General features: G+C 46.1%; 1 protein-coding gene across 1 annotated transcript; it reads right to left on the reverse strand.

Annotated features, from left to right (window-relative positions):
- Positions 1–9,839: 9,839 nt before the first annotated feature.
- LOC147360135 (serum basic protease inhibitor-like) lies at positions 9,840–23,045 on the reverse strand. Its single transcript, XM_086330854.1, has 3 exons — positions 22,485–23,045; positions 11,378–11,569; positions 9,840–10,937 (listed from the first exon to the last, which is right to left on the reverse strand). Exons 1-3 carry the CDS (start codon positions 22,576–22,578, stop codon positions 10,897–10,899), a joined length of 327 nt encoding a protein of 108 aa, XP_086186980.1. The 5' UTR covers positions 22,579–23,045; the 3' UTR covers positions 9,840–10,896.
- Between the last annotated feature and the right edge of the window lie 4,588 nt (positions 23,046–27,633).

A 27,633-nucleotide genomic window follows, 5' to 3' on the forward strand; every position in this document is an offset into this window, starting at 1 on the left:
GTTGTTCTTCATCTCCATCATTACATGGTACCAGGCACCACCCTCCCTTGTAAGTGGACCCGCCTCCAGGGTCACGTGGGAAGGCAAGAGCAGAGCCGTATTCTCCCTGTTACTGTGATTGCGCACCCTCCTGGGTCCATATAACCACTCCTCCTAACACCATTTTCCATTAGGTGAATAATCTCAGATCTCCATCTCCAGCATGGACCTCTCTTCACTCTTTTTTTTTTTTTTTTTGCCACATCGTGTGGCTTGTGGGATCTTAGACCCCTGACCAGGGATGGAAGCTGTGCCCCCTGCATTGGAAACATCAAGTCCTACACTGGACTGCCAGGGAATTCCCCCTCTCTTTATTCTTGGTGTGTTACATTTTCTCATTGTTGGCTAGTGACTTTTTAAAAATGAAATTAGACCATGATATTTCCCTGCTTCACGTCTTCTCGAGGCTTCCCACTGCACCTGGAATTACAACCTAGATGCCCTAACATCACCTCTGAGCAAATCCCCGCCTACTTCTCCCATAGTTTCCCTTGCTGCACAGACCTTTCTGTTCCCCACCTCAGGGAACTTGTTCCTGCCCTGGGGCCTTTCCAGTCACCCTTCCTTCCATATTTACAACCATCTGCCTAAAATTGCTGTGATTTGCTTTGCCCTGATTCTGCATGATTTTCTGCCTGACAGTGATCTCTTTGTGAAATGTATCTTGTTCATCATCACTGACTGTATCCACCAGCTACAATGTCAGTTCTGGCAGAGCAGGGAGCTGTGAGCTGTTCTCCGCTGTGATCCAGAGCCTAGGACAGTGCCTGGCACACATAGCAGGCACTGAGATAGGACACGGTTATTCCTTCCTGGGTGCAGGCAATGTTGTAAGGTCTTTACAAAGATTCATCCCCTTGGTGTCACTATTGACCAAAGAAGTAGGTTCTGTTATGGCTTCCATTGTGCAGAGGATCAGATGATGACAGAAGTGAGCTGACTACACAGCTAGAAAGTTGGCAGAGCAAGAGGTTGAAGTCATAGGGTCTGGTCTGAGCTTTTGATCACCCTGTATTCTATCCCTAACCAGCATTTTCTGATCAAGTGGTTGGATGAATCAATGTCTACTCAATATCTTCCCATGAATGTTCTACAGGTGCCATGGACTCAACACTGGCCAAGATGAACTCTTTGTCCTTCCCCCAGACTCGCTCCCCCTCCCTTCTCCCAGGTACCTGACTGCTTTCAATGCTTCTTCCCTTTCCTCACTCCGAGCAGTCTCCTAGAAAAGCCTATTGCTTGTCGCTCCTTGCTGTCTCCTCTGTAGCCACTGCTCTCTGCTGCATCCAGGCCACTCCCATCTCCACTCTGGACAGTTGTCACTGAAACATGAGGGAAGGGGCAGAATGACATAGCCATAGGACATGACAAAAGCCAGTTAGAATCAACTAGGACCAGCATGGCAGAAGATTCTACTTCCAGGAGACCTTGAGCCTCACTATATGCTCGTTGTAACACATTGGCTAAATGACACAGCCCTGAGACAGTTCTGAGGCCAACCATCAAAGGTCAAAAAGTGGATACTGCTAGTGCTACCGCTAAGTCGATTCAGTCGTGTCCGACTCTGTGCGACCCCGTGGACTGCAGCCCACCAGGCTTCTCCGTCCATGGGATTCTCCAGGCAAGAACACTGGAGTGGGTTGTCATTTCCTTCTCCAGTGCATGAAAGTGGAAAGTGAAAGTGAAGTCGCTCAGTCGTGTCTGACTCTTAGTGACCTCATGAACTGCAGCCTGCCAGGCTCCTCCATCCATGGGATTTTCCAGGCAACAGTACTGGAGTGGGGTGCCATTGCCTTCTCCCAGTTTCTGGAAATCTCCACCCCTTCCCCAAAATAGTTGGAATAATCCTCCCACTCGTTAGCCTATGAAATTACCCAGCACATGAAGAGCAACCATCCCATATTTTGGGCCCCTCATCTTCTGGGATGGCCCAGCCTGTGTCAGTGGAGTGTGCTTCTTCCAAGACCATTCTCATCTGCTGATATGGACCACGTTCTGTCTGTGGAATGTATATCTATCTAAATAAATAAATTCATTTCTTAATCATGTTGTCTCTCAGTGAATTCTTTATGCAATGAGACTTAAAGACACTGAGCTTCATTAAGGTCCCAGAACAGGTGTGTGATCTCAGTTAAAAGACCATGGTTCAAGTCCCAGCCTAGGTTGTATGGTTTCATCATGACCCCCCTGCCTTGGTGCCCACCTCCCCTGCCACCCTTCTCTCCATCCTCTGCCAGGTTCTTCTAAGCTGAACAGGTCCTTCTTCTGACCTCAGATAAAGCCCCAAACTCTTAACTCATCTCACAAGTTTCCTCAAGTCTGGCTCCCACTTCTATGCCCAGTGCTACCTCGTCCCATCCTCCCACTCATTCTCACATACCTCCTCCTCCATCTTTTGCTTTTTCATCTGCCAAGAACCCTTTCCCCACCTTCTGCTCAGGGACTCTAGCTCATCTCTCAGGTCTCAACTGAAAGTTCACTTCCTCAGGGCATCCCTCCATCCAACTCCCATCACCTCCATTCCTCTATGAACTCTCCCTTCACACCCTGTGCATTGTATTCCTTAGTAATCACTTGTTCAATATCTCACGGAGTTTTCTGCTAGAAAATGGACTATAACAGAGCAGAGACCATGTCTTTCCTGTGTACATCACAGCTGAGTAAATATTTTTTTAAATAATTATTCATATTAACTGCTGACTTATAAACCCACTTTATGCACACACACACACACACACACACACACACAGAGGTACCCAAAGAGTTGAATTTTCCCTCCTAATAGTAGAGAGGGTTTGTTTGGATCCAGGAGGCAGCCACTGTGGGCAGAGAGTGCCTTCCTTATAGAGCAGTTCCTAATGGCTGGTTCCTTGGGGCTTTAATTGAAAGGAGAACCAGCAGAAAGTCAAAAGTTTCTCCTTATATTTTTGAGAGACCAGAAGGTCAAATAGTTTTGCATGGGATGGGCGTGAGAGTGGATATGGGTAAGACCTATTACAGAAGCCAGAGGGAATTAGATTCAGTGTGAAGAAGAATGGGACAAATTTGGAAGAGGACTTTGACATTCCTTAAACAATGGGGAAATTCCTGATAGTGGACTTCTAGAAGGTGACGCTACCAAAGAAAAATGCTCTTTGTTCCTTTCTTTAATGCAGTTGATAGCACACTTAAAAATCAGTCAGGAGCCAAAAAACCCCTAAAACTAGATATTGTTGTTTAGTGGCTAAGTTGTGTCCGACTCTCTGCGGCCCTGTGGACTGTAGCCCACTGGGCTCCTCGGTCCATGAGATTTCCCAGGCAAGAATACTGCAATGGGTTGCCATCTCCTTCTCCTGGGGATCTTCCTGACCCAGGGATTGAACCTGTGTCTTCTCCATTGGAAGGTGGATTCTTTACCACTGAGCCACCAGGGAAGCCCAAAACTCTATGTGTTTCTAGCCAACTTGTTTTGGTCTGTGGTGTTCAAAGCACTTCAGCATTGTAATCTGTTAGTCCTCAAAAATACCCAAAGAAGAGGATTTCTTTCTTCTTCTATTAAAAAAAAATTTATTTATTTATTTGGCTGCACCAGGTCTTAGTTGCACCGTGTGGGATCTTCAGTCTTTCTTGAGGCATGCAAGATCTTTAATTTTGGCATGTGAACTCTTGGTTGGGCATGTGGGATCTAGTTCCCTGACCAGGGATCGAACTTGGGCCCCCTATACTGGGAGTGTGCAGTCCCAGCCACTAGACTCCCAGGCAAGTCAGAGGAATGGATTTCCTAAGGCAGGTGCAATCACCCTATTTTTCATAGAAAGAAATTGTGGTTCAGAATGGTGAAGGGACTTGTCCAAGGTCATACAGCAATACCCAGAGCTACTGAAGTCAGTCTCTTCTATTTAGAGCCAAGTACTTTTCCATTATACTGCTATGAATTAATATTTATTAATTATAATTAAATAACTTATCTATTGGGCTTCTCAGATGGCTCAGTGGTAAGGAATCCACATGCCAATGCAGGAGCCGTAGGAGACTCAGGTTTGATCTCTGGGTCAGGAAAATTCCCTGCAGGAGGAAGTGGCAACCAACTCCAGTATTCTGGTCTGGAGAATCCCATGGACAGAGGAGCCTGGTGACGTACAGTACATGGTGTCACAAAAAGTCGGACACGACTGAATGAGTATGCACACACACAACTTCTTTATTAATAGTATTGCTTAATATTATTTCTATTACTCTTTTTGGAGCTGCCATTCATTGAGGGGTACTCTGCCAGGCACTTATCCAAGCATTTTACTAATATTGTATCCTTAATTCTCACCTTAATTCTATGAGAAGTTATGAGAAAGAGAAAAGCAGCCCCTGAAGTCTGAAAGCCGACTTGGCACTCACAGTTGGCTTTATGTTCTCTTGCTGAAGATAAGTATTTCACAGAATTTTCACGTCACTCAAGACCATTTTGTTTTCATGATGCATCAACACAATGACAGGACACGCTGTAGTCGAGGTTGAACACAGGCAAAACAAGCTAAATTATCCCATTATCCTGCCTCAAATGAGTGGTGCTGATGCTGCGTTACCAAGTACAGCTCTAAGCTCTATCTAGTCTTCCCTTCTTAAAGATTAAGACAGTCAATCAGAGAACTGCTCGCTTCCCAACAGCATCCAGTTCAGAGCAAAGCCAGCTTCCTCAATCCTGAAGCTAACCATACCACATCCTGTAAAGTTCTTTCTAACATCTTATTGGAAAGCCACATCGTTCCTCAAGGGAGGTGTTGTGTGAGGTGCTGCTGTGAGTAATAAACCCAAGTTGTTCAGCTAGGAACAGGAGTGTTTCTAGTGGTCTATGGCTGAAAACATGAACAAGTACAAGCATTATCCTTATTTTATAATTAAAGAAAGTAAAACTCAGAGATTTGAGGAATAGTCCCAGACTATAAGGTAGTGAGTAACAGAATCACAGAAGACTAACCAAAATGATCACATGGATCACAGTCTTGTGTAACTCAATGAAGCTATGAGCCATGCCATGTGGGGCCACCCAAGATAGAAGGGTCTTGTTCTCTCTTTTCCTTTATTTAATTATCTGTAGTATTTAGAGCCTCGATGCCTCAGTTACTTCATCTGTAGTGAGGCAGTTAAGCTCTGCTCTCTGAAGACCCATCCATCGTACGTTTTCTCAGAGACAGGGGCATAAAAAATGTCAAAATTGTTCTACCTGGGAGAGCAGGGCTCTCCCTTTGACTGGGGACAGTGGGCTCTGAACATATTCCCATAATGCTATGCAGCTGAGAAGATCAAATAATGAACCTGAAGTATGATGTGTCCTGGGCAATACCTCCATGAGCCTTGGAGTCCTGCCCCCATCTACGTCCTACCCCTTCCTCTTTTTAAATAATATTTATTATTTATTTTTGGCTGCTTTGGGTCTTAGTTGTGGCATGCTCTGTACGGTGAGGCTCAGGCTCAGTTGCCCTGCAGCATATGGTATCTTAGTTCCCTGATCAGGGATGGAATCCAGGTTCCCTGCATTGAAAGGCAGATTCTTAACCACTGGGCCACCAGGGAAGTCTCCTACCCTCTCCTCTCAGTCACCCTCATTTAGCTCACAGTCTCTGATTATCATTGCTCTTAACCTACTAGGGAAAGCAAAACAGGAGGGTGATCTGGATGCTGACCATTCTCTTATTCTTACACCAACTTCCCTCTTCCAGTTCAATGAAGGGGGTACCTCCTGAGGGTGGCAACCATCCTATCAGCCTCTGCATAAACTGTTGGAAGCTGAACCAAAGGGATGTCCACACCTTTGAGGCCTGAGAATCTGAAAGCTGGCAGAGGGGACTTAGCAAATGTTGCAAGAGAACCTAAAAGACACTTTGGGAGAGATGGGGGTACTTCCCTGATTGCCATCTCCCAGTGTCTCTAGGAATGTCTTAGAACAAAGACAGCGGAATTGGTCCATAGGTGTCTTAGGAGCAGAGTAAGGACCAATGTGAAAGTCAGGGCCAGACGGGAGGGGGACTCTTACTGGTTCATTAGGACAAAAGACTTTGTACGGATGAAAGCTGCCAGCCGGCACCTGCTGCCCAAGGAAGTGTGCTCCCCGTAGAAGGAGGTATAAAAACTGAGGCTGGTTGAGTATCTGACAGCTAAATATCCCACCATTTAATTTTTAAGATGACTTCTTCAATTTTGCATCCACCACCAAATCCTTCATTCCAACATCCACTCACCTATGTCACTCAGCTCTGATGGGTCTGTTTCTTAGAAACGCTAAAGGCGGCTGCCTCACTCCCCCAGGAGCAGGGATTAGCAGGAGGAAGCTGGTAACTCAAGCTTTGGGACAAGGGCTCTCACACAGATGAGGTGTTTCCCTCACATCTAGGTATCTCCTCTTCCTTTGTCTCTTCTGAGGGGACTCCCAGATCCGTCTGTATTCAGGGTTGAGTGGACTTTGATGAACAGGTTGGGGTCTCCCTTGTGATGCTCAAAGGCTACGTGGAAACTGATATAGACTCCAACTTGGGAACTGGATGCAAGTTGAATCTTGGCGCTCAGCTCCATGTCTTTGTCTTCCCTCTTCTCTCCACCTGGTAGAATCCAGTTCACCCTTCCACACTCAGCTCAAACCTTGCCTCTTCCGGGAGGCTGGCCTTGACCTCTTCGGGTGACAGCTATGGCTCCTCTTCAGCTCCCACAGCATGCATGTTTCTGAAATTGTGTCTGCCTTCCAGGCTGGGTAGGGAGTTCTTTGCAGGTAAAGCCAGTCCTGGTTTAGAGGTGTCCAAAGTGGGGTGCACCATGGGACAGGAGACAACATCTACAAACTTCTGCTTATTTTTCTCTAGCCTGTGCTGTGCTGTGCTTAGTCACTCAGTCGTGTCCGACTCTTTGCAAGCCCATGAATCGCAGCACGCCAGGCCTCCCTGTCCATCACCAACTGGAGTCCACCCAAACCCATGTCCATTGAGTCAATGATGCCATCCAACCACTTCATCCTCTGTCGTCCCCTTCTCCTCCTGCCCTCAATCTTTCCTAGCATGAGGATCTTTTCCAATGAGTCAGCTCTTCACATTAGGTGACCAAAGTATTGGAGTTTCAGCTTCAACATCAGTCCTTCCAATGCTCAGGACTGATCTCCTTTAGGATGGACTGGTTGGATCTCCTTGCAGTCCAAGGGACTCTCAAGAGTCTTCTCCAACACCACAGTTCAAAGCATCAATTCTTCGGCGCTCAGCTTTCTTTATAGTCCAGCTCTCACATCCATACATGACCACTGGAAAAACCATAGCCTTGACTAGATGGACCTTTGTTGGCAAAGCAACGTCTCTGCTTTTTAATATGTTGTCTAGGTTGGTCATAACTTTCCTTCCAAGGAGTAAGCGTCTTTGAATTTCATGGCTGCAATCACCATCTGCAGTGATTTTGGAGCCCAGAAAAATAAAGTCAGCCACTGTTTCCACTGTTTCCTCATCTATTTGCCATGAAGTGATGGGACTGGATGCCATGATCTTCGTTTTCTGAATGTTGAGCTTTAAGTCAACTTTTTTACTCCCCTCTTTCACTTTCATCAAGAGGCTCTTTAGTACTTCTTCACTTTCTGCCATAAGGGTGGTGTCATCTGCATATCTGAGGTTATTGATATTTCTCCCGGCAATCTTGATTCCAGCTTGTGCTTCTTTCAGCCCAGCGTTTCTCATGATGTTCTCTGCGTATAAGTTAAATAAACAGGATGACAGTATACAGCCTTGATGTACTCCTTTTCCTATTTGGAACTAGTCTGTTGTTCCATGTCCAATTTTAACTGTTGCTTCCTGACCTTTTCCTATTTGGAACCAGTCTGTTGTTCCATGTCCAGTTCTAACTGTTGCTTCCTGACCTGCTTCCTGACCTGTACAGCCTTGACGTACTCCTTTTCCTATTTGGAACCAGTCTGTTGCTCCATGTCCAGTTCTAACTGTTGCTTCCTGACCTGCATATAGGTTTCTCAAGAGGCAGGTCAGGTGGTCTAGTATTCCCATCTCTTTCAGAATTTTCCATAGTTTATTGTGAGCCACACAGTCAAAGACTTTGGCATAGTCAATAAAGCAGAAATAGATGTTTTTCTGGAACTCTTTTGTTTTATTGCCTGTATAATTTAGTCAATAATTATCCTAACAGGTGTTTACATTGCACTAAGTACATGCCAGGCTCTCTGATCTTAGGGCTCAGCACGTCCTAATTCACTTTCCTCACAACAACCCCAGGTAGGAAGAAGACAAGTGCAGAGATATTAAATAAATTAAGTATTCAAAGCCACATAGTTTGGTAGAAGTGTGCCCACCGACTACTACCACCTTAGGTGTTGCTGGCTGGCTTCCAACTGCCAGTATCTGCAGCTCTTTGCCTGAAGGATTTCTTGGGGCCACACAAGAAGCCTGTGCACGGAGGGAGTCAGAAGTCCCCAGTCACTGAGTGACAGGGAGTTGGTAACTGCCCTTTAACCTCTTGGGGGAGGCAACTACAAGGAAGGTGTTGTACCCCACCTGGCCCTTCCCCCATGGGATGGAGGGCATCACTAACAGTGCCAGTGGGCTTGCTCCTCCATGTTCGTTGGCCACCTTTCCTGCCCTTTCTCATACCCTATAAACTATATTCCCTTTGCTTCCTGGGAACCCCAAATTATAACAAACCCAGGCTCTGGATCTTTACAGACTGGCTGGGGAGTTGAGCTCTTAACTGTGTCTCCTTGCAAAGGACAAAAGATTTGGGACAGTCAGTTAGGCTGTCATGGTTAGTGTTCTGCTGCTGTGTCCCCACCAATAAAGAGATGTTGGAGTCCTAACCCCCAGCAACTCAGAATGTGAGCTTGTTTGGTAATAGGGTCTCTAGTGTGGGGATTAAGTGTTCATTAGGATGGGCCCAAATCCAGTATGACTGGTGTCCTGACAAAAAGGGCAGATTAGGTGACAGATAGGGATAATGCCATGCAAAGACTGGACTCATGCTGCAGCAAGCCAGGCCTTCCAGGCGCTGAGAGAGAGACCTGGAATGGATCAGGGCCTTCCAAGGAAGCATGGCTCTGCTGACTCCTTGATCTCAGACTTCTAGCTTCCAGAAGTGAGAGAGAATAAATATTTGGTTTTCAGGTAATTTCTTGGCTGTCCAGTGGTTAGGACACACCAGGCTTCCGCTGCAGGGGACATAGGTTTGACCCCCTGGTCGGGGAATTAAGATCCTGAAAGCTGCATGGCGTGGCTAAATAAATATAAATAAATAAACCACTCAGTTCATAGTGCTTTCTTATAGGAACTCCAGGAAACAAACCCACCAGCCAGCTGACATCTGCATACCCCCGTTTTATTCTCAAAGGATTCTCAGATAATTAAGTGAAATAATGCTAAAAAAATGCTAAGCACAGAGCCTGGCACCTGGCAGCTGCTAAGTGGGTGGATGCTTTTCTTTAGAAGAAATAAAAGTCCCCACCCTGCCACAGTTCCTCAGGGGAGGGGTTTCATTGAGCAAGTGGAGAAGTGAGCCTCACCCACCTTCCTTTCTCCTCCCGAGTCCAGGAGGATGACCAGTCCCCAGACTGATCTGGTGCAAAAAGTGAACAAATGCTTTCACGGCATGGTTCTGTTGCCTAGTTTTTTGTGTTGCTTGGGGTGGCCATGAAGAGGTAGATGGGGCTGGAATGCTTCCTAAACCTGGTAGGGCCCAGTCTGAGGACAGAAAAAGGAGAGGTGCCTTCCACACTGCTGAACAGTGAGAAGGACCACCGTTTTCATGGACCCAACGGGTTACTGTTCTTGGTTGCAGACAACAGAATCCACTCCTGTTAGTTTAATTAGAAAATGCATTTATTATATATAAGGCCAGAGGTTGAAGCCACAAACAAATATGTAACATCACTGTGGGGCAAGTCTTTACTGAAAAGACTTCTACCACCAGTGATGCTCAGGGCTGGACCAGAAATTCCCACACTGCCCCTCCAAGGAGAACAGTGATATTGGGGAGAGGTGAGAGCGTAACAGGCAGGAAGGCCAGGGGTCTCCAAATGGAGGAAATAGCCTGCAAGTGTCAGACATTTTTATCTCTCTTAAGTGGCAGGAGGAAACAAACTAGCAATATTTTTTCCTTCTCTATACAAATTTAAAGGGAGGTTTCTCTTAAAATACTGTGTTGCCATAATGACACCTGGTTTCGCCTGAAGTTAGCTATTCTTGAGCCTAGAGATAACCAATGCCTTTTTCTTATGGAAATGTTCGTGTTAAGCTATGCTAATGTACTATGCCTTTACCCCAGACTCTGTCTCCAAGTCGGTTCTTCTCTTGGCCCAGAACCTACTTGACACACCAGTATGGATATTGTTCCCCTAATCTATGTAAATGAAACTATTTGTACGGTGGTCTGCCCTTCTTCAAGATTCAAGTTAATCATTTTATGGCCCAGGATAAACCATTTGGTGCCAAGATTATCCCAAAATGCATCTTACAGGTGAGGGGCCTGGTGCCATTCTGAATTTTAAGACATTCCTTTCTTTCATTAACAGACTGCTAGTGACTATATAACATCCAGCTGAAGACTAGCAGGGGGGTACTCTTTCTGCCCCCTTCTGATGCCTATGTCAGAAGCTTTCTCTATCTCCTTTATACTTTAATAAAACTTTATTACACAAAAGCTCTGAGCGATCAAGCCTCGTCTCTGGCCCCGGATTGAATTCTTCTCCGGGGGCCAAGAATCCTGGTGTATTCGCGTGATTCAACAACAGCCTTTCAGAGGGGTGAGGGTGAGGTTGCCGCGAAGAGAGAGGCAGGGTTCTGCTGAGGAGGGTAGGCTTGAGAAGGAAGCAAAGGAGGCTCAAATAGCTCAGAAGCAGCCACAGTCCCGTGGGGCCTCCTAGGACTTCAGCATCTCAGGGAGCACAGTTGCCAGACTCTCTGTAAGAAGAAAGAAGGAACTTGTTGACTGTCATCACTGAAGCCCATGACCTTGACAGCGTACACCTGACAGAGTCTTGACAACCCCAGAAACGAGCGAGCGCGGTACTCCTGACACCAGGATGACCAGGAAGAGAAAAGCTGTTTGTTCAGGAGCACGATGGACCCGCTGGGCAGGGTGGCTGACTCGGCGTTCCCATCCGAGAAAGAAGGGCCTGAGAGTGGCTTAGATTACCTGGAAGGTGATTCTAGGGGTGACTTTCTGGAAAGCTGGCCCCTGGAGAACTCACTCAGTGTGTGGTTTCACAGGACACTGCGGCCACTTCTCCTGGCCAGCCGCGAGGAGGAAAGGCACCGGGCAGGGGTGAATGGTGTGGGGCTCCTGAGCTCCGCCGCTCCCCCAGCCCTTCCCCTCCCACCCTGCCCTGCCCCCGCCTTACCCTGGGCTCTGTTGCGGCCACCACAGGTGCTGATACACTCCTTCTCACTCCGGAAGTTGTTCGGCTTCCTTCTGCATCCGCCGTAAGTAAAGGTCTGGCAGAGCCCGGACACGGCGTTGTAGAAGTACCTGGTGAACATGGCCCTGCAGGGACCGGTGTATGGAGGCTGCAGACAGAAGGCAGGGCGCAGGCCTGAGGGGTTGGGAGGGACAGTGGGTCAGTTACGAGGATGGCCATCACAGCTGGGCTACAAGGTCAGCAAATGGACCCCCGTGTCTTGAAACAGAGAATGGGGGGGTGGCGGTAGCGGTGGTGAGGAAAGCCTGAACTGTGAAGCCTCCACTTGAGGACCTGCATTCTGAGGCATTATTATTAGTTCTTTTAGGTGTGAAGATGACATGGTGATGGTATTTTAAAAATCCCCATATATCCTTCATGAAGGTTTATTCATGAAGGTTTATATGAAGATTTATTCGCATGATGCCCTAGATTAGCTTTTTAAAATCCTGGGGGTAAAAAGGTCAAACATAAACAATATTCTCCATATGTTGATAATTGCTGAAAGTGAACAGTGGGTACATAAGGTTTAATTATACTATTTTCTGTACTTTTGAGTAAGGTTGAAAGTTTCCAGTATTTAAAAAAAGTGGGAAAGTATCATGCTGTAATGGAGAAAGGAATGGAAAAACATATGATATATTTTTAAAAATGTTTTTTATTTTAATTAGTTAATTGGCTGCTATGAGTCTTTTTCACTGCAATGGGTTTTCTCTAGTTGCGGTGAGAGGGGGTTACTCTCTAGTTGCGTGGACTCAGGAGTTGTGGCCCATGGGACTAGTTGCCCCACAGCATGTGAAATCCTCTCGGACCAGGGATCAAACCCATGTCCCCTCATTGGACAGGCAGATTCTTAACCATGGGACCACCATGGAAGTCCTATAGTGTATTAACTTTGACTATCTCATGGAGATGGGAATACTAGAATTTTGAGGGGGTGTGATGTTGTGATTTATAATATAATTAGAAATATATATTTGGTGTTAGTTCCATCCTAGCATAAAGCTCCTAAAACCCTGGGAATTTTCTAAATGAGGAGAGCGATAAAGGTATCTTCAGTAATGTGAAGAGGGTGACTTTGGAAAGCTCCCTGGTAACCCAAGGATGGGAGCTGGCTGCCAGGGGAACCAAGTGCCTGATCAGATGGTTGAACTGTCAGCTTGACCCTCTGAAGCCCCCACCTCCAGGGAGAAGAGAATAGGTGGAAGTTTATCAGTCACCAATAGTTCATGGCTTAGTTTCATTGAGTTAGACAAGGCTGTGGTCCTAGTGTGATTAGATTGACTAGTTTTCTGTGATTATGGTTTCAGTGTGTCTGCCCTCTGATGCCCTCTTGCAACACCTACCATCTTACCGTCTTTCGCTTCTCTTCTTTTCACAGCTATTTGTAAGGCCTCCTCAGACAGCCATTTTGGAGATCAGTGGAGAAATAACTCCAGAAAGAATGAAGAGATGGAGCCAAAGCAAAAACAATACCCAATTGTGGATGTGACTGGTGACAGAAGCGAAAAGCATAGGAGAAAAGGAAAGATATAAGCATCTGAACGCAGAGTTCCAAAGAATAGCAAGAAGAGATAAGAAAGCCTTCCTCAGCGATCAATGCAAAGAAATAGAGGAAAACAACAGAATGGGAAAGACTAGAGATCTCTTCAAGAAAATTAGAGATACCAAGGGAACATTTCATGTGAAGATGGGCTCAATAAAGGACAGAAATGGTATGGACCTAACAGAAGCAGAAGATATTAAGAAGAGGTGGCAGGAATACACAGAAGAACTATACAAAAAAGAGCTTCACGACCCAGATAATCACGATGGTGTGATCACTCACCTAGAGCCAAACACCCACATTCTGGAATGTGAAGTCAAGTGGGCCTTAGAAAGCATCACTACAAACAAAGCTAGTGGAGGTGACGGAATTCCAGTTGAGCTCTTTCAAATCCTGAAAGATGATGCTGTGAAAGTGCTGCACTCAATATGCCAGCAAATTTGGAAAACTCAGCAGTGGTCACAGAACTGGAAAAGGTCAGTTTTCATTCCAATCCCAAAGAAAGGCAATGCCAAAGAATGCTCAAACTACCGCACAATTGCACTCATCTCACACGCTAGTAAAGTAATGCTCAAAATTCTCCAAGCCAGGCTTCAGCAATACATGAACCATGAACTTCCAGATGTTCAAGCTCGTTTTAGAAAAGGCAGAGGTACCAGAGATCAAATTGCCAACATCCACTGGATCATGGAAAAAGCAAGAGAGTTCCAGAAAAACATCGATTTCTGCTTTATTGACTATGCCAAAGCCTTTGACTGTGTGCATCACAATAAGTTGTGGAAAATTCTGAAAGAGATGGGAATACCAGACCACCTGATCTGCCTCTTGAGAAACCTGTATGCAGGTCAGGAAGCAACAGTTAGAACTGGACATGGAACAACAGACTGGTTCCAAATAGGAAAAGGAGTACATCAAGGCTGTATACTGTCATCCTGCTTATTTAACTTATATGCAGAGTACATCATGAGAAACGCTGGGCTGGAAGAAGCACAGGCTGGAATCAAGATTGCTGGGAGAAATATCAATAACTTCAGATATGCAGATGACACCACCCTTATGGCAGAAAGTGAAGAGGAACTCAAAAGCCTCCTGATGAAGGTGAAAGTGGAGAGTGAAAAAGTTGGCTTAAAGCTCAACATTCAGAAAACAAAGATCATGGCATCTGGTCCCATCTCTTCATGGGAAATAGATGGGGAAACAGTGGAAACAGTGTCAGACTTTATTTTTCTGGGCTCCAAAATCACTGCAGATGGTGACTGCAGCCATGAAATTCAAAGACGCTTAGTCCTTGGAAGGAAAGTTATGACCAACCTAGATAGCATATTCAAAAGCAGAGACATTACTTTGCCAGCAAAGGTCCATCTAGTCAAGGCTGTGGTTTTTCCTGTGGTCATGTATGGCTGTGAGAGTTGGACTGTGAAGAAAGCTGAGCGCTGAAGAATTGATGCTTTTGAACTGTGGTGTTGGAGAAGACTCTTGAGAGTCCCTTGGACTGCAAGGGGATCCAACCAGTCCATTCTGAAGGAGATCAGCCCTGGGATTTCTTTGGAGGGAATGATGCTGAAGATGAAACTCCAGTATTTTGGCCACCTCATGCAAAGAGTTGACTCATTGGAAAAGACTCTGATGCTGGGAGGGATTGGGGGCAGGAGGAGAAGGGGATGACAGAGGATGAGATGGCTGGATGGCATCACTGACTGGATGGACGTGAGTCTGAGTGAACTCTGGGAGTTGGTGATGTACAGGAAGGCCTGGCGTGCTGCGATTCATGGGGTCTCGAAGAGTCGGACACGACTGAGTGACTGAACTGAACTGAACTGAATAGTTCATGATTTAATCAATCATGACTATCTGAGGAAAGTGTAAGTCAAGTTACTCAGTCGTGTCTGACTCTTTGTGACCCCCTGGACTGTAGCCTGCCAGGCTCCTCCATCCATAGGATTTTCCAAGCAACAGTACTGGAGTGGGTTGCCATTTCCTTCTCCAGGGGATCTCGACCCAGGGATTGAACCTGGGTCTACCCGCATTGTAGGCAGACACTTTACCATCTGAGCCATCAGGGTAAAGCCACGCTTTACTGTCTGAGCCACAGATTGTGTGAGTCATGACACAGTCATCATGACTGCATGAGGAAGCCTCCAGCAAAAACACAGAAGGACTGCATCTGAAGAGTATCCAGGTTGGTAAACAGGAGCAGGTTCAGGGAATATGAGCAATGAGACAGCATGGAAGCTCTGTGCCCTTTCTCCATATCCTGCCTTGTGCAAACTTTCCATATGGTTGTCCTGAATTATATCCTTTTATGAGAAGCTAGTGCATGCCTGGAGAATCCCAGGGATGGCGGGGCATGGTGGGCTGCCGTCTATGGGGTCGCACAGAGTCGGACACGACTGAAGAGACTTAGCAGCAGCAGCAGCAGCAGTGCGTGCCTGCGTGCTACATCGCTTCAGTTGTGTCCGACTCTTTGCGACCCTATGGAGTGTAGCCTGCCCAGTTCCTTTGTCCATGGGGTTCTCCAGGCAAGAATACCGGAGTGGGTTGCCAAACCCTCCTCCAGGGGATCTTCCAGATCCAGGGATCGAACCTGCTTCTCCTGGGGCTTCTGCATTGCAGGCAGATTCTTTACCACTGAGCTACCGGGGAAGCCCTGATAAACTGTAAATCTTGTAAGTAAAATGTTTCCCCAAGTCTGTGCTGCTCTAGCAAATTCACTTAACTCCAGGAGTTCGTGGGAAACTCTGATATATGGCTGTTGGTAGAAGCATGAGTGACAGGCTGGACCTGTAATTGGAGCCTGAAGATGGGAGGAGACTTGTGGGCCACAGTCATTAACTGGTGGAATCTGACATTATTTCCACGTTGCTAGTGTCAGAACTGGTATGATGCAAAGACAGCCAGTCAGCGTTCCCTGAGAACTGGACAATTGGTTGATGGCTTGGGAAAACAAACACACAGCAAGACGAGGAGTCTTAAAAACTTTCCTTACACATCTTTGTATCCTCTCGAGTTCCTGTGAGCATGTATTCCTTTTGCAATTATGAAAGAAGACATATTTAAAATAAAATATACCACAATTTTTATAAGTAAGTAATGCTGTACAAGAATATTAATTGACATCAGAAAATGGTTGAAGTGTATGTATTGTGGAGTAAAAGCACTCCATCCTGCCCTGAGGAATTGGGTGTCAATCCCTTTTTAGCAACAGATCCCTTCTTTCAAAGGAAAACTTAGAAGAAATCTGGGTTTTGGGTAAAGCCCCATCCTCAGCCCTCTCACTGCCCACCCCTCAGAGTCATTTTCCCACCCCTTCCTATCCCAGTACACCCAAGTCTCAAGGAACATCTAGTGCAGGCCCCTAGACTATATTCTTTAAAGGCTGTGTGACCTGAGGTGAGACAAGTAACCACTCTGAGCCACAGCATCGTCATCATCGAAATGAGCATAATAACCCCAACCTCAGGGACTTGTTGAGAGAATTAGCGATGATGTCTGTCAAGTAACTGGTAATCAATCAATACTCAAAAAACACTAGTTATTACAGTAATTGTTAGATGTGCTCATTAAATTTAATTTAATTTTCCAGGGCAGCATCCAACCTAAAAATCACTCGTGGACACAATTGCCCATTAAAGCCCTTTAAGCTTCCCCTATCGATTCACAATAGAGAAGTCCCCAGGGACCACCCTGGACACCAACACAGCCAGTTTTCCCAACACTGGGAAACATGATGCTTCTTTTCTGGAGCCTCAGATTAAGTAAATACCTTCATTTTAACACCCAAGCATATCAAGAACACATACTTATTCTATGCAATGTTTTAAAATATGTATTGGTTCAGAAATAGGAAAATTAATATATAGTTTAGACATAAGTTGTCAAAATGTAAACTATCTTGATGGACATTTAAGATGGGAACTCAAAAGTCTCTGAGTTATTCAATATGTTTATACATCCACAGACTTCTTGATCCCTTAAATAAACCATCCAATAAACACAAAAAAGAAAAGCCTGTGAAACTCAGACTAAAACGGATCACATAAATGCCCAGAGAGAAGAGGGAAAGCTCTCATTTACGAGAAAACCTTTGTATCAATTAGAAAGTTGCTTTCTTAAAGCCTAAAGAGTGGCAATTCTCTATTTAAAAGAAGAGTTTCCTCTTGGAAATAGCTAGCTACATCTGGTAGAAGATAACATTTTCACTTGAAATTGGGAATGAGGTGTATTCAAGTCTCAGTGTAAAACTCTTGGTCCCAGCTGAGCAGGGCCAGGGTTGGGGTGAAGAAAAGAGGCAGGTCAAGCAAGTAAAGGGTCACCTCCTTTTCATTTAAAACTTTCATATTGGGTCAGTGGTAAAGAATATGCCTGCAATGCAGGAGACTAGGGTTCGATTCCTGGGTTGGGAAGATCCCTTGGTGAAGGCAATGGCAACCCACTCCAGTATTCTTGCCTGGGGAAAAAAACCCATGAATAGAGAAACCTGGTGGGCTACAGTCCATGGAGTCACAAAGAGTCGGACAAGACTGATCAACTCAAGAGCAACATTGCAATCAATTATGATCTATCAATCCTGGGCTGAGTGAGTGCCTCACTCACCTCACCCAGATCGCAGCCCTGTGGCGGAGGTGGAGCCTGTCCTCTCTGGAGGCTGAGGAGTTGAGGAAAGAGAAGGCTGTGCTTCCGGAGGGCAGCCCTACCTGCGGGGTAGCTCTGCCTAGATGATGCGAGATGCTAAGTCGCTTCAGTTGTGTTTGACTCTTTGCGATCCTATGGACTATAGCCTGCCAGTCTCCTCTCTGTCCATGGGATTCTCCAGGCAAGAGTACTGGAGTGGGTAGCCATTTCCTTCTCCAGGGGATCTTCCCAACCCAGGGATTGAATCCGAGTCTCTTACATCTCCTGCATTGGCAGGTGGATTCTTTACCACTGAGCTACTGGACAAGCCCCAAGCTCTGCCTGAGGCTGCATTGTTCCCGCCTCATCTCTGGATGAACAAGGTTGTGAGTTCATGTACATTAAGACCTTAAAGTAGAAGGATTTATCCCTAATCTTTGGGTTTCGAGATTTGAAACCTTGATTTACCCTTAACATTTTTTTTTTAAGTAGAGGATAATTACTTAACACTATTGTGGTGATTTTTGCCATACATCAACATGACTTGGCCATAGGTATACATATATCCCCTCCCTCTTGAACCCCCTTCCCACTTCCTTCCCCATCCCACCCCTCTAGATTGTTACTGGCTTGGGGTTCCCTGCATCGTACGTCATACTCCCGCTGGCTATCTAGCTTATATACGGTAATGTATATGTTTCAATGCTCTTCTCTCACATCATCCCACCCTCTCCTTCTCCCACTGTGTCCAAAAGTCTGTTCTTTATGTTTGTGTCACCCTTGCTGCCCCACAAATAGGATCATCAGCACTGTCTTTCTAGATTCCACATATATGTGTTAATATATGATATTTGTCTTTCTCTTTCTGACTTCACTCTGTATAATAGGCTCTAGGTTGATCTACTTCATTAAAACCGACTCGTACGCGTTCCTTTTTACAGCTGAGTAATATTCCATTGTGTATGTGTACCACAACTTCCTTATCCATTCCTCTGCTGATGGACGTCTAAGATGCTTCCATGTCGTCGCTACTGTATTTATTTTTCTTTTTTTTCTTTATTTGTCTTTTTCTCGCTACTGTATTTATTTGGCTGTGCCAGGTCTTTGTTGAGGCACTCGAGATCTTCTCTACTTGCAGCATATGGGATCTAGTTCCTTGACCAGAGGTTGAACTCATGCCCCCTGTTGAAGCCTTAGCCACTGGACCACCAGGGAAGTCCCTTGATTTACCTTTTGATATTTTTATTTTCTAAGTTTTATGTATAAAACTATTATAATGACTGTTTTTCTAGTATAAGGAACATATACTAATGCATTTGTGTATCAGAAAACAGAAAAGATGCTTAATTGTTTAATTAAGGAACAGAATTATCCTCAACCGGGCAAGCCATCCGTTATTCAAGGGAACTGGAGTCAACCCAAGAAATAACTGGGCTACACACTCCGTCCTGGCTCACTGGGCCGACCACTGCAGCAGCTGCTCACCGGGCTGGTCTCTGCCCTTCGCCCCCTAGAGGCCACTCTCTGCACTGCAGCCGCAGGGATCCAGTCTTAACTTGAGTCCTGCCCTTGGCTCCCGTGACCACTCCGAATCTCAGTGACTCCCTAGCTCTCTCAGAGTCAAATTCTGATTCTTGTAAAACCTTAGGAAGCACCTCACGACCTTCCCCCATGGCCACTCTGCCTTATCCCCCTCCTCTCCCCTCTGCTCCACCGACTCAGCTCCAGCCACCCTGGTCCTGGCTGCCTCTCAAACACCTCCTTATCACTGAGGGTTTTGCTAACCGGTCTGCAAAAAGAGCATGGATTCCTTTCCCCCATCAATCTCTACAATCAAAACGCTTGGCATGAACTGCCATAGTATTTCACCTACTCAGTTGTCTGTCTCCCTTTTAGAGTGCACTGGTTCTTGTGCTACATTTTGTTCATAGGTGTGTCCTCACACCAAGAACAATGGTTTGCCGGGCCTTGATAAATATTTGTCAAGTGAATGAATCTCCCACCTCATGCTCCTGCTGGCTGCAGTCATTGAGTAGAATGAATAGAATTAAATTCCTGTTAGTGAAATATCTGAAGCTGGGCAGGAGCTTATGGAGTTCTGGGCTTCTGGGCACAAAAGCCTTTCCATGTCCCCAGTTTGTTTCTTATTGGCAGGAAAAAGGCTTCAGCCTCCTAGACTTTCCGGAATACTAAAGGGAATACCAAAGATTCAAGCAGTTGCTAATCAAGGAAGGGAGGGGAACCAGAAACAAAGGAGAAGCAGTCAAGGAACAATAGAGCACAATGGGGCAGGGCAGTGTCGGGTCCCAGCTCCTCTAGAAGGAATATACTTATCGGTATCTTTGAGTGCCTTTGCGACAACTAAATTCCCCACCCCGGTGGAGGAAGGTAACTTCTGGCTGAGCACAAAGTTCTTGGAACACCAACCATGCAGAAGAAAGTCACACAATCACACATCTATAGCTTTCACCCCGAATCTTGCATGTAAAAGCTTCTCTCTGGGGGAGTTAGGGGTTTTTAAGGCCTGAGCCGCTCTAGTCTCCTTGCATAGCCCTGCAGTAAACCTTTCTCGGCCCCAAACTCAGACTTCTCGGTTTGCTTAGCCTCACTGTGAGTCAGGCACATGAACTTACCTTTGGTAGCAGCACATCTAGAAAACTATGAATCTACTCCAACATTGCATATCCTGAGATGATGATAAAATAATAGACATGGGAATAAAGGGAAGGGCCTTGAGTCATCACAAATTTCTAACAGCCTGAGAGAAGTATAACCTTGTCCCCATGAGCAAAGTCACGGAAGTGTTGCATTTTTGCAATAATAATGGAGAAATAATATCACTGTTGTTGAAACACTCAATCGTATCCGAGTCTTTGCCATCCCATGGACTGTAGCCTGCCAGGCTCTTCTGTTCATGGAATTTTCTGGGCAAGAATACTGGAGTGGGTTGCCATTTCCTCCTCTAGGGGATCTTCCTGACCCAGGGATCGAACCCACATCTCCATGTCTCCTACATTCCAGGTGGATTATTTACAGCTGAGCTACTGGGAAGCCCAATAATATCATTATTTGACCCCTAAATATTTTTTTCTTGGGGGTAAGTAGACAAAAATTCTTCAGACTAAGACATCTTGGTGGAAAATGGACATTATCAGGTGTGAAATGTGAAAAAAAAACTCTATATTCATGATTGATAATTCATTGCAAGAACTCGTTTGGTAGTCTTCCCTTGTATGGGTGAGGAAACTGTAGCAAAGTCACTGACCTCAGGTCACAGAGCGGTGAGTGGTAAGGTCAGGTCAATGTACAATCCTGTTACAACCCATGTTAAAGCACCCATGTAAAAGCACCTGCCGTCTGCAGGGAATTGTTACAATCTAGGTAACTGCTAAGAGTTTCTGGGAACACTGCCCTCCACTTTTACTCACCTGTACTTGAGCCTCCTTCCAGCCATCAAAGCCCAGGGATATACGAGTCTGGGTTTCTTCTGTACATCAAACATGGGGTATCTCTTCCAACACCAACCGATTCTCCAGACCAATGCGGTCAACTCACTAAGTCAACTCACTTCAGACTCTAAATCTGCAGAGTTAGCCCTGACTCCACAGGGTGAGGGCTCAACCCCACAAGACGGCCCCACTTCAGATGCCAGCTACATGTCCCTGGGGTCCCACAGACCTCTCAGCCACTGGCCAGAAATGCAGGGGCTGTGTGGCTTCCACTCTCAAGTTTCAATAATTGACTAGAACGACTCACACAACTCAGGAAAGTCTTTTATTTACTGGATAAAGGATAAAATAAAGGATAAAACTCAGGGGCTTCCCTGGTGCCTGAGTGGTAAAAGAACCCTCCTGCCAATGCAGGAGACAAGGGTTTGATCCCTTACCTGGGAAGATTCCACGTGCCACGGGGCAGCTAAGCCCGTGCGACACAGCTACTGAGCCTGCGTTCTAGAGCCCAGGAGCCACAACTACTGAGCCCAAGTGCCCTAACTACTGAGCCCAAGTGCCCTAACTACTGAAGCCCGAGTGCCCTAGAGCCTGTGCTCTGCAGCAAGGGAAACCACTGCAGTGAGAAGCCTGCGCTCTGCTATTAGAGAAAAGCCCTCCTGAATGTTCCTCACCCAGGAAGCTCTGCAATTCCCAATGTTTAGGGGTTTTTATTCACTGGGTTGGCAAATTGATTGACTCATTAGCTGTTGGTGACTTGACTTCTATCCCAGTACCCTCCCCTCCCCACAGAGGAGCCGGGGGCAGAAAATTCTAATCCTCAGATCACCTGATGGAATGTCCTGGAGACCAGTCCCACCCAGAAGCTATTGAGGGCTCAGATGGTAAAGCATCTGTCTACAGTGCGGGAGACCTGGGTTTGATCCTTGGGTTGGGAAGATCTCCTGGAGAAGGAAATGGCAACCCACTCCAGTATTCTTGCCTGGAAAATCCCATAGATGGAGCAGCCTGTTAAGCTACAGTCCATGGGGTCGCAAAGATTCAGACATGACTGAACAACTTCACTTTCCTTAACATACAAAAGGCAGCAAACATCAAGGGTTCTAGGAGACCTGGACCATAAACCTAGACAAGGATCAAATAGCAATCTTTTTGTTATGCGACAGTCAGGTTTGAGGACCAGGCAGTGATCAGGAATAGAGAGTCTCAGAGATGGGGTCCCTGATCTGGTAGAATTATGCAGGATAATTTTTTTAAGCTGAAAACATAATGATTTTCTTTTTGAGAGTCATGAAATGTCCCTGGAGTGAAAACTGCCCATTTTCCCAGGAGAAATCCAGAGAGGGCTGATAACACTCACTCCACGCCTGTTCCGCAGCCCCTTCCAAGAACTCCCCTTTTCCCTCCCACCCAGTCTGCAGAGGAGACAGGAGCTGGGACTTACCATCATTCTTGTTGCTGTTCTCACCCTCTGGGGTGCCGGCCACCAGGGTGCCCAGGAGGACCAGAAGGGCTGCAGAGAGGCAGAGCCGGCTCATCTTCGTGGCCTTGCAGCAGGGCTCCTGAGGATGCTGGGGACGGACTGGGCTTTTCACCCCCCTGCTGAGGGGTGGGATCAGGCGATGAGGAGGGAAGTGGGGAAAGGGGAGGGGCTAGGGTCAGTCCTCTTCATGCTTGACCTCCCCACCTAACCAGGCTTATTCCTGCATCTGCCTGCTGGGGCCCAATGCCCAGTAACAGCGCTTCTCAGACTTCGCTCCCCCAGCGGGTCTTGTGGAAATAAATACATATTCTGATTCCCCAGGTCTCAGTGAGGCCTGAGAAGCAGCATTCTTAACAGGCTCCCTGTTACAGGTCTGTCCCCAGGCCATTTCCTCTCCTATTAAATGGTCCTCAGAACCGCACTTTGAAAGCCAGCCTGCAGGAGCCCTTACCAGGGCTGGCAGGGAAGGGTAGCAGGCAGCGGAAAGCTGCCTTCCCCACGAATCTTGAGAATGTGAAAGAGGAGCCAAGATCAGGAAGGGTTGACTCTCAGAAAAGCCCACATTCTCTCCCCCTAACCTGCACACTGGAAGAATTTGTCTTCTGTTGCAAAAAATAAACACGACTCCCTCCTCACTCCTTGAAGATGAAGTGATCCACTAGATTTCCATGTGCTGGCACCACGCCATGCTTCATGCACAAGTGTGTAGTCTCTACAAGACTGTGTCCCCCCGACCCAGTTACTATTGAGACCTTGGGTCTAGATTCGAGTGAATTGCCAAGACCCTCAAAGCAGTGGCAAACACCCTTGGAAGATGAAAACGTCAATTCATTTTTGTTTTAACTTTTTATTTTAGATTGGGGTACAGCAAACAATGTTGTGATAGTTTCAGGTGGACAGTGAAGAGTTTCAGCTGTATATACACATGCATCCATTCTCCCCACAAACTCCCCTCCCATCCAGGCTGCTACACAATATTGAGCAGAGTTCCACGTGCTATACAGTAGGTCCTTGTTGGTTATCCGTCTTAAATATAACGGTGTGTACACGTCCTTTGCAAACTCTCTAACTGTCCTGCCCCTTGTCCTTCCCATACAACCGTAAGCTTGTGCTCCAAGTCTGTGCGTCTGTTTCTGTTTTGTAAGTAAGTTCGTTTGTATCCTTTCATTATAGAGTCCACATATAGGGGATGTCATACAGTATTTTTCCTTCTCTGACTTTCTTTACTCATTATGACACTTTTTAGGCCCATTCATGTTGCTGCAAATGGCATTTTTTCATTCTTTTTTAATGGCTGAGTAATATTCCATTGGTGCTTCCCTGGTGGCTTACTCAGTAAAGAATCTGCCTGCAATGCAGGAGACATGGGTTCAATCCCTGGGTCGGGAAGATCCCCTGGCAAAAGGAATGGCAACCCACTCCAGTATTCCTGCCTGGAGAATCCCGGACAGAGGAGCTTGGCGGGCTACAGTCCATGGGGTCGAAACAGTCGGACACAATTTAGAGACTAAACCACCACCACCGATATTCCATTTAGACCTCAATGCTTATTTTATGCTGGAGATAAACTCAGCTGAGATGTTGGATCCCAGGGTGTCACAACTGCATGTTTCACAGTAAGAGGAAACAGGTTATGCGCTCCCCTGCAAACAGGCCACGTGGTGTGTGGGTTATTTTGAACTGAAGACATTTGAGACCCAAAAGACTCAGGAAAAGCTGATTACTACTCCCCTAACTGCCTAAAGGATTTAGTTAGAGGGCCTTTATCTGGAAGGGAACTAACCCCAAAGATAACTTTTAGTATCAGAAACATTTATCTATCTGCATGGCATGGTAATCATTTGTTAACCAAATATCTGCTTTTCTCATCTTCCTGGAATTTATCTTCTTCCCCTTTGATCCCCAATCCTCACTCCCTTCTCCTTCATTCTGAGTGGCATATAAGCCTCAATTGCCTGACCATCTCTGGGTCCCATGTCTTTGGGGATGATGTACATATGAAATTTGTTTTTCTCCTGTTCATCTGTCTTATGACAATTACCACACCAGCCAAGGAATCTAGAAGAGAAACAGGGAAAGGTTTCCTCCCCTACAGTAGTAGGAGGACCCAGGTTTGGCGAATTACCCACTGTTCCTGGGCCTCAGTGCTTTCATCTGTAAAATGCGATTATTTATCAAATTGGCCCGTGTCTTTGGGATGCTGTGAATGCATTTGAGACAAATGAACACAGAATGCTTAGCTCTGTGCCTCCAAGAGGTAGATGATCAAAGATTCAGGACTCCTCTTATGATCATCAATGGGACACCCAGCTCCCAGTAGGAATGTCTGGGTCTGATCTCAGGCCTGTGTTGAGATAAACATCTAGACTCAAGATGAGTCACTCCAGGGACTTCCCTGGTGGTCCAGTGGTTAAGAATCCACCTTATAGTGCTGGGGATGTAAGTTTGACCCCTCAGTTCAGTTCAGTCGCTCAGTCATGTCCGACTCTTCGAGACCCCATGAATCGCAGCACGCCAGGCCTCCCTGTCCATCACCAACTCCCGGAGTTCACTCAGACTCACGTCTGTCGAGTCAGTGATGCCATCCAGCCATCTCATCCTCTGTCGTCCCCTTCTCCTCCTGCCCCCAGTCCCTCCCAGCATCAGGGTCTTTTCCAATGAGTCAACTCTTCGAATGAGGTGGCCAAAGTACTGGAGTTTCATCTTCAGCATCATTCCCTCCAAAGAAATCCCAGGACTGATCTCCTTCAGAATGGACTGGTTGGATCTCCTTGCAGTCCAAGGGACTCTCAAGAGTCTTCTCCAACACCACAGTTCAAAAGCATCAAGCTCCTACATGCCATGGAGCAACTAAGACCCAATGAAGCCAAATAAATAAATCTTACAAAAAAAAAAAAAAGATGAGCATGCCAGCCTGGGGTGCCATGTCAGCAAACCAAAACTTAACTCTGGTCCTGTAAATCCTCTGAGGTTCTCTGGACCCTTGGGGATGGAGACCGCCCACTTTATGAAGTGTTCAATAGAGTTTCTATGTTCATCAATCATTTTTTAAAATGAGGTATTTTATTTTGCTCTATTTATTTATTTTTGGCTGCACTGGTTCTTTGTTGCTGTATGAAGGCCTTCTGCTCTTGCGGTGTGTGGGCTTCTCAGTGCAGTGGTCTCTCTGGTTGTGGAGCACAGGCTCTAGGCGCATGGACTTCAGTGAGTGCAGCACTCAGGCTCAGTAGCTGAGGTACACCGACTAAGTTGCTCATTGGCAAGTGGAATCTTCCCAGAGCAGGGATCGAACCCATGTCCCCTGCATTGGCAGATGGATTCTTAACCACTGGACCACCAGGAAGTCCTTTAACGGTTTTAAACAAGGGATTGCCTCTTTCCCTCTAGGGTTCTGGGGCTTCCCTGACTGAGGTCGGCCGTGTAGGTGGTATATGCCCATGTGACTGACCACAGTAAAAAATCCAAGACTCTCAGACAGGAGTAAGCTTCCCTGGTTGGCAACAGCTTGGATGAGTTGGGCTGAGGGAATCAAGCAGATTCTGTGTGACTGGACAAGGAGGAAAGTGAAAGTTGCTCAGTCGTGTCCGACTGTTCGAGTCCATGGACTGTTGTCCACTGGGTTCTTCTGTCCATGGAATTCTCCAGGCAAGAATACTAAAGTGGGTTGTCATGCCCTTCTCCGGGGGATCTTCCTAATCCAGGGATCGAACCCAGGTCTCCCGGATTGCATGCAGATTCTTTACCGTTTGAGCTACTTGGACATCCGGACAGGGAGGAGACATTTGGGAACTTGTGCTGCGTTCCTCCAGTTTCACCGTCTGCATTTCCCCCTTTGTTGACTGGACGCTTGGTCCACTTGATCAATAATTGATCAATATCAATTATTGAAACTTAAGTATCAATACAACATGTTAGTGTTCTGTGAGTCCTTTTATGAACTAAACCTGAGTGGTCTTGGGGATTCCAAACACAAGTAGTTACCATTATTGGGGCTTCCCTGGTGGCTCCGACGGCAAAGAATCTACCTGCAGTGCAGGAGACCTGGGTTCGATCTCTGAGTCAGGAAGATCCCCCTGGAGAAGGAAATGGCAACCCACTCTAGTATTCTTGCCTGGAGAATTCCATGGACAGAGGAGCCTGGCGGGCTACAGTCCGTGGGATCACAAAGAGTAGGACACAACTGAGAGATTAACACTTTCACTTTCCCACTGTTACCCCCAAAGAGAAACTGTATCCACAGAAGTTAAAAAATTTGCCTGAGCTCACACAGATAGTGACTAGCAAAGCTGGAAATTAAATTTTTCTGACTCCATAAGACATACTTTTTTTTTTTTTGTATAGCAGAGTTTTATTCAAGTGAAAAGAGACAGAGAAAGCTTCTGACTAGACATCAGAAGGTGGATGGAGAATGCCCCCCTTGCAAGTGTTAGCAAGGGAGTTATATACTTTTTAAATTGGTTATTACAATAAATCAAAAGAATGTCTCAAGGTTGTAGAGATCTTACTAGACCCACTCCCACAATTTACATTTTAAGATAACAGGATTAGCCAGAAGGTTTTCAGGAAGGAGAAAACTGTCCTCAAGCCGGATACATTGTTGTTATATAATCCTTAGTACAGAGTTTAAACTGAGTTGTTTGTTGTGTAATCATCAGTTTCAGGCTTAAAGAAAAAATGTTTTATGTGACTAAGACTAAGGAATGTAGAGAAAAAAAAAAGATGTTTGTCTTTCCTCCTCCTCAAGAATTCCATATCCCTATCTCTGCTCTGAGAGCCCCAGACCCCTTTCTCCTCCTTGGGGACCCCAGACTTCTTATCAACCTGCCTAGGAATTGGCTCTCTCATTCCCCCTTTTTCTTTTAGGAGAATTGTGTTGCCAAGGGAAAGGGGCATCATTTTCATTCCATAACTACTTCCTGCTGTTGAGGGGCATGGTCCCTAGATTGTTGAGGCATCATATTCTCCTAACCCTCATATTGAGGGTCTCTGATCCAGGGGCCCCAAGTAATAGTTGGAGGAAGTTGTGGCTCTCTTAGGAGCTTGGATAACCACTTGTAACTTAAAAGCTTTCAGACAGAAATAAACCCCATTTTACAGTTACAGATGTAAG

Source organism: Bos grunniens, chromosome 13, assembly GCF_055505025.1.
Source record: "Bos grunniens cultivar Pamir isolate PY7600 chromosome 13, Bosgru_T2T1.0, whole genome shotgun sequence".
Classification (NCBI taxonomy): Eukaryota; Metazoa; Chordata; class Mammalia; order Artiodactyla; family Bovidae; genus Bos; species Bos grunniens.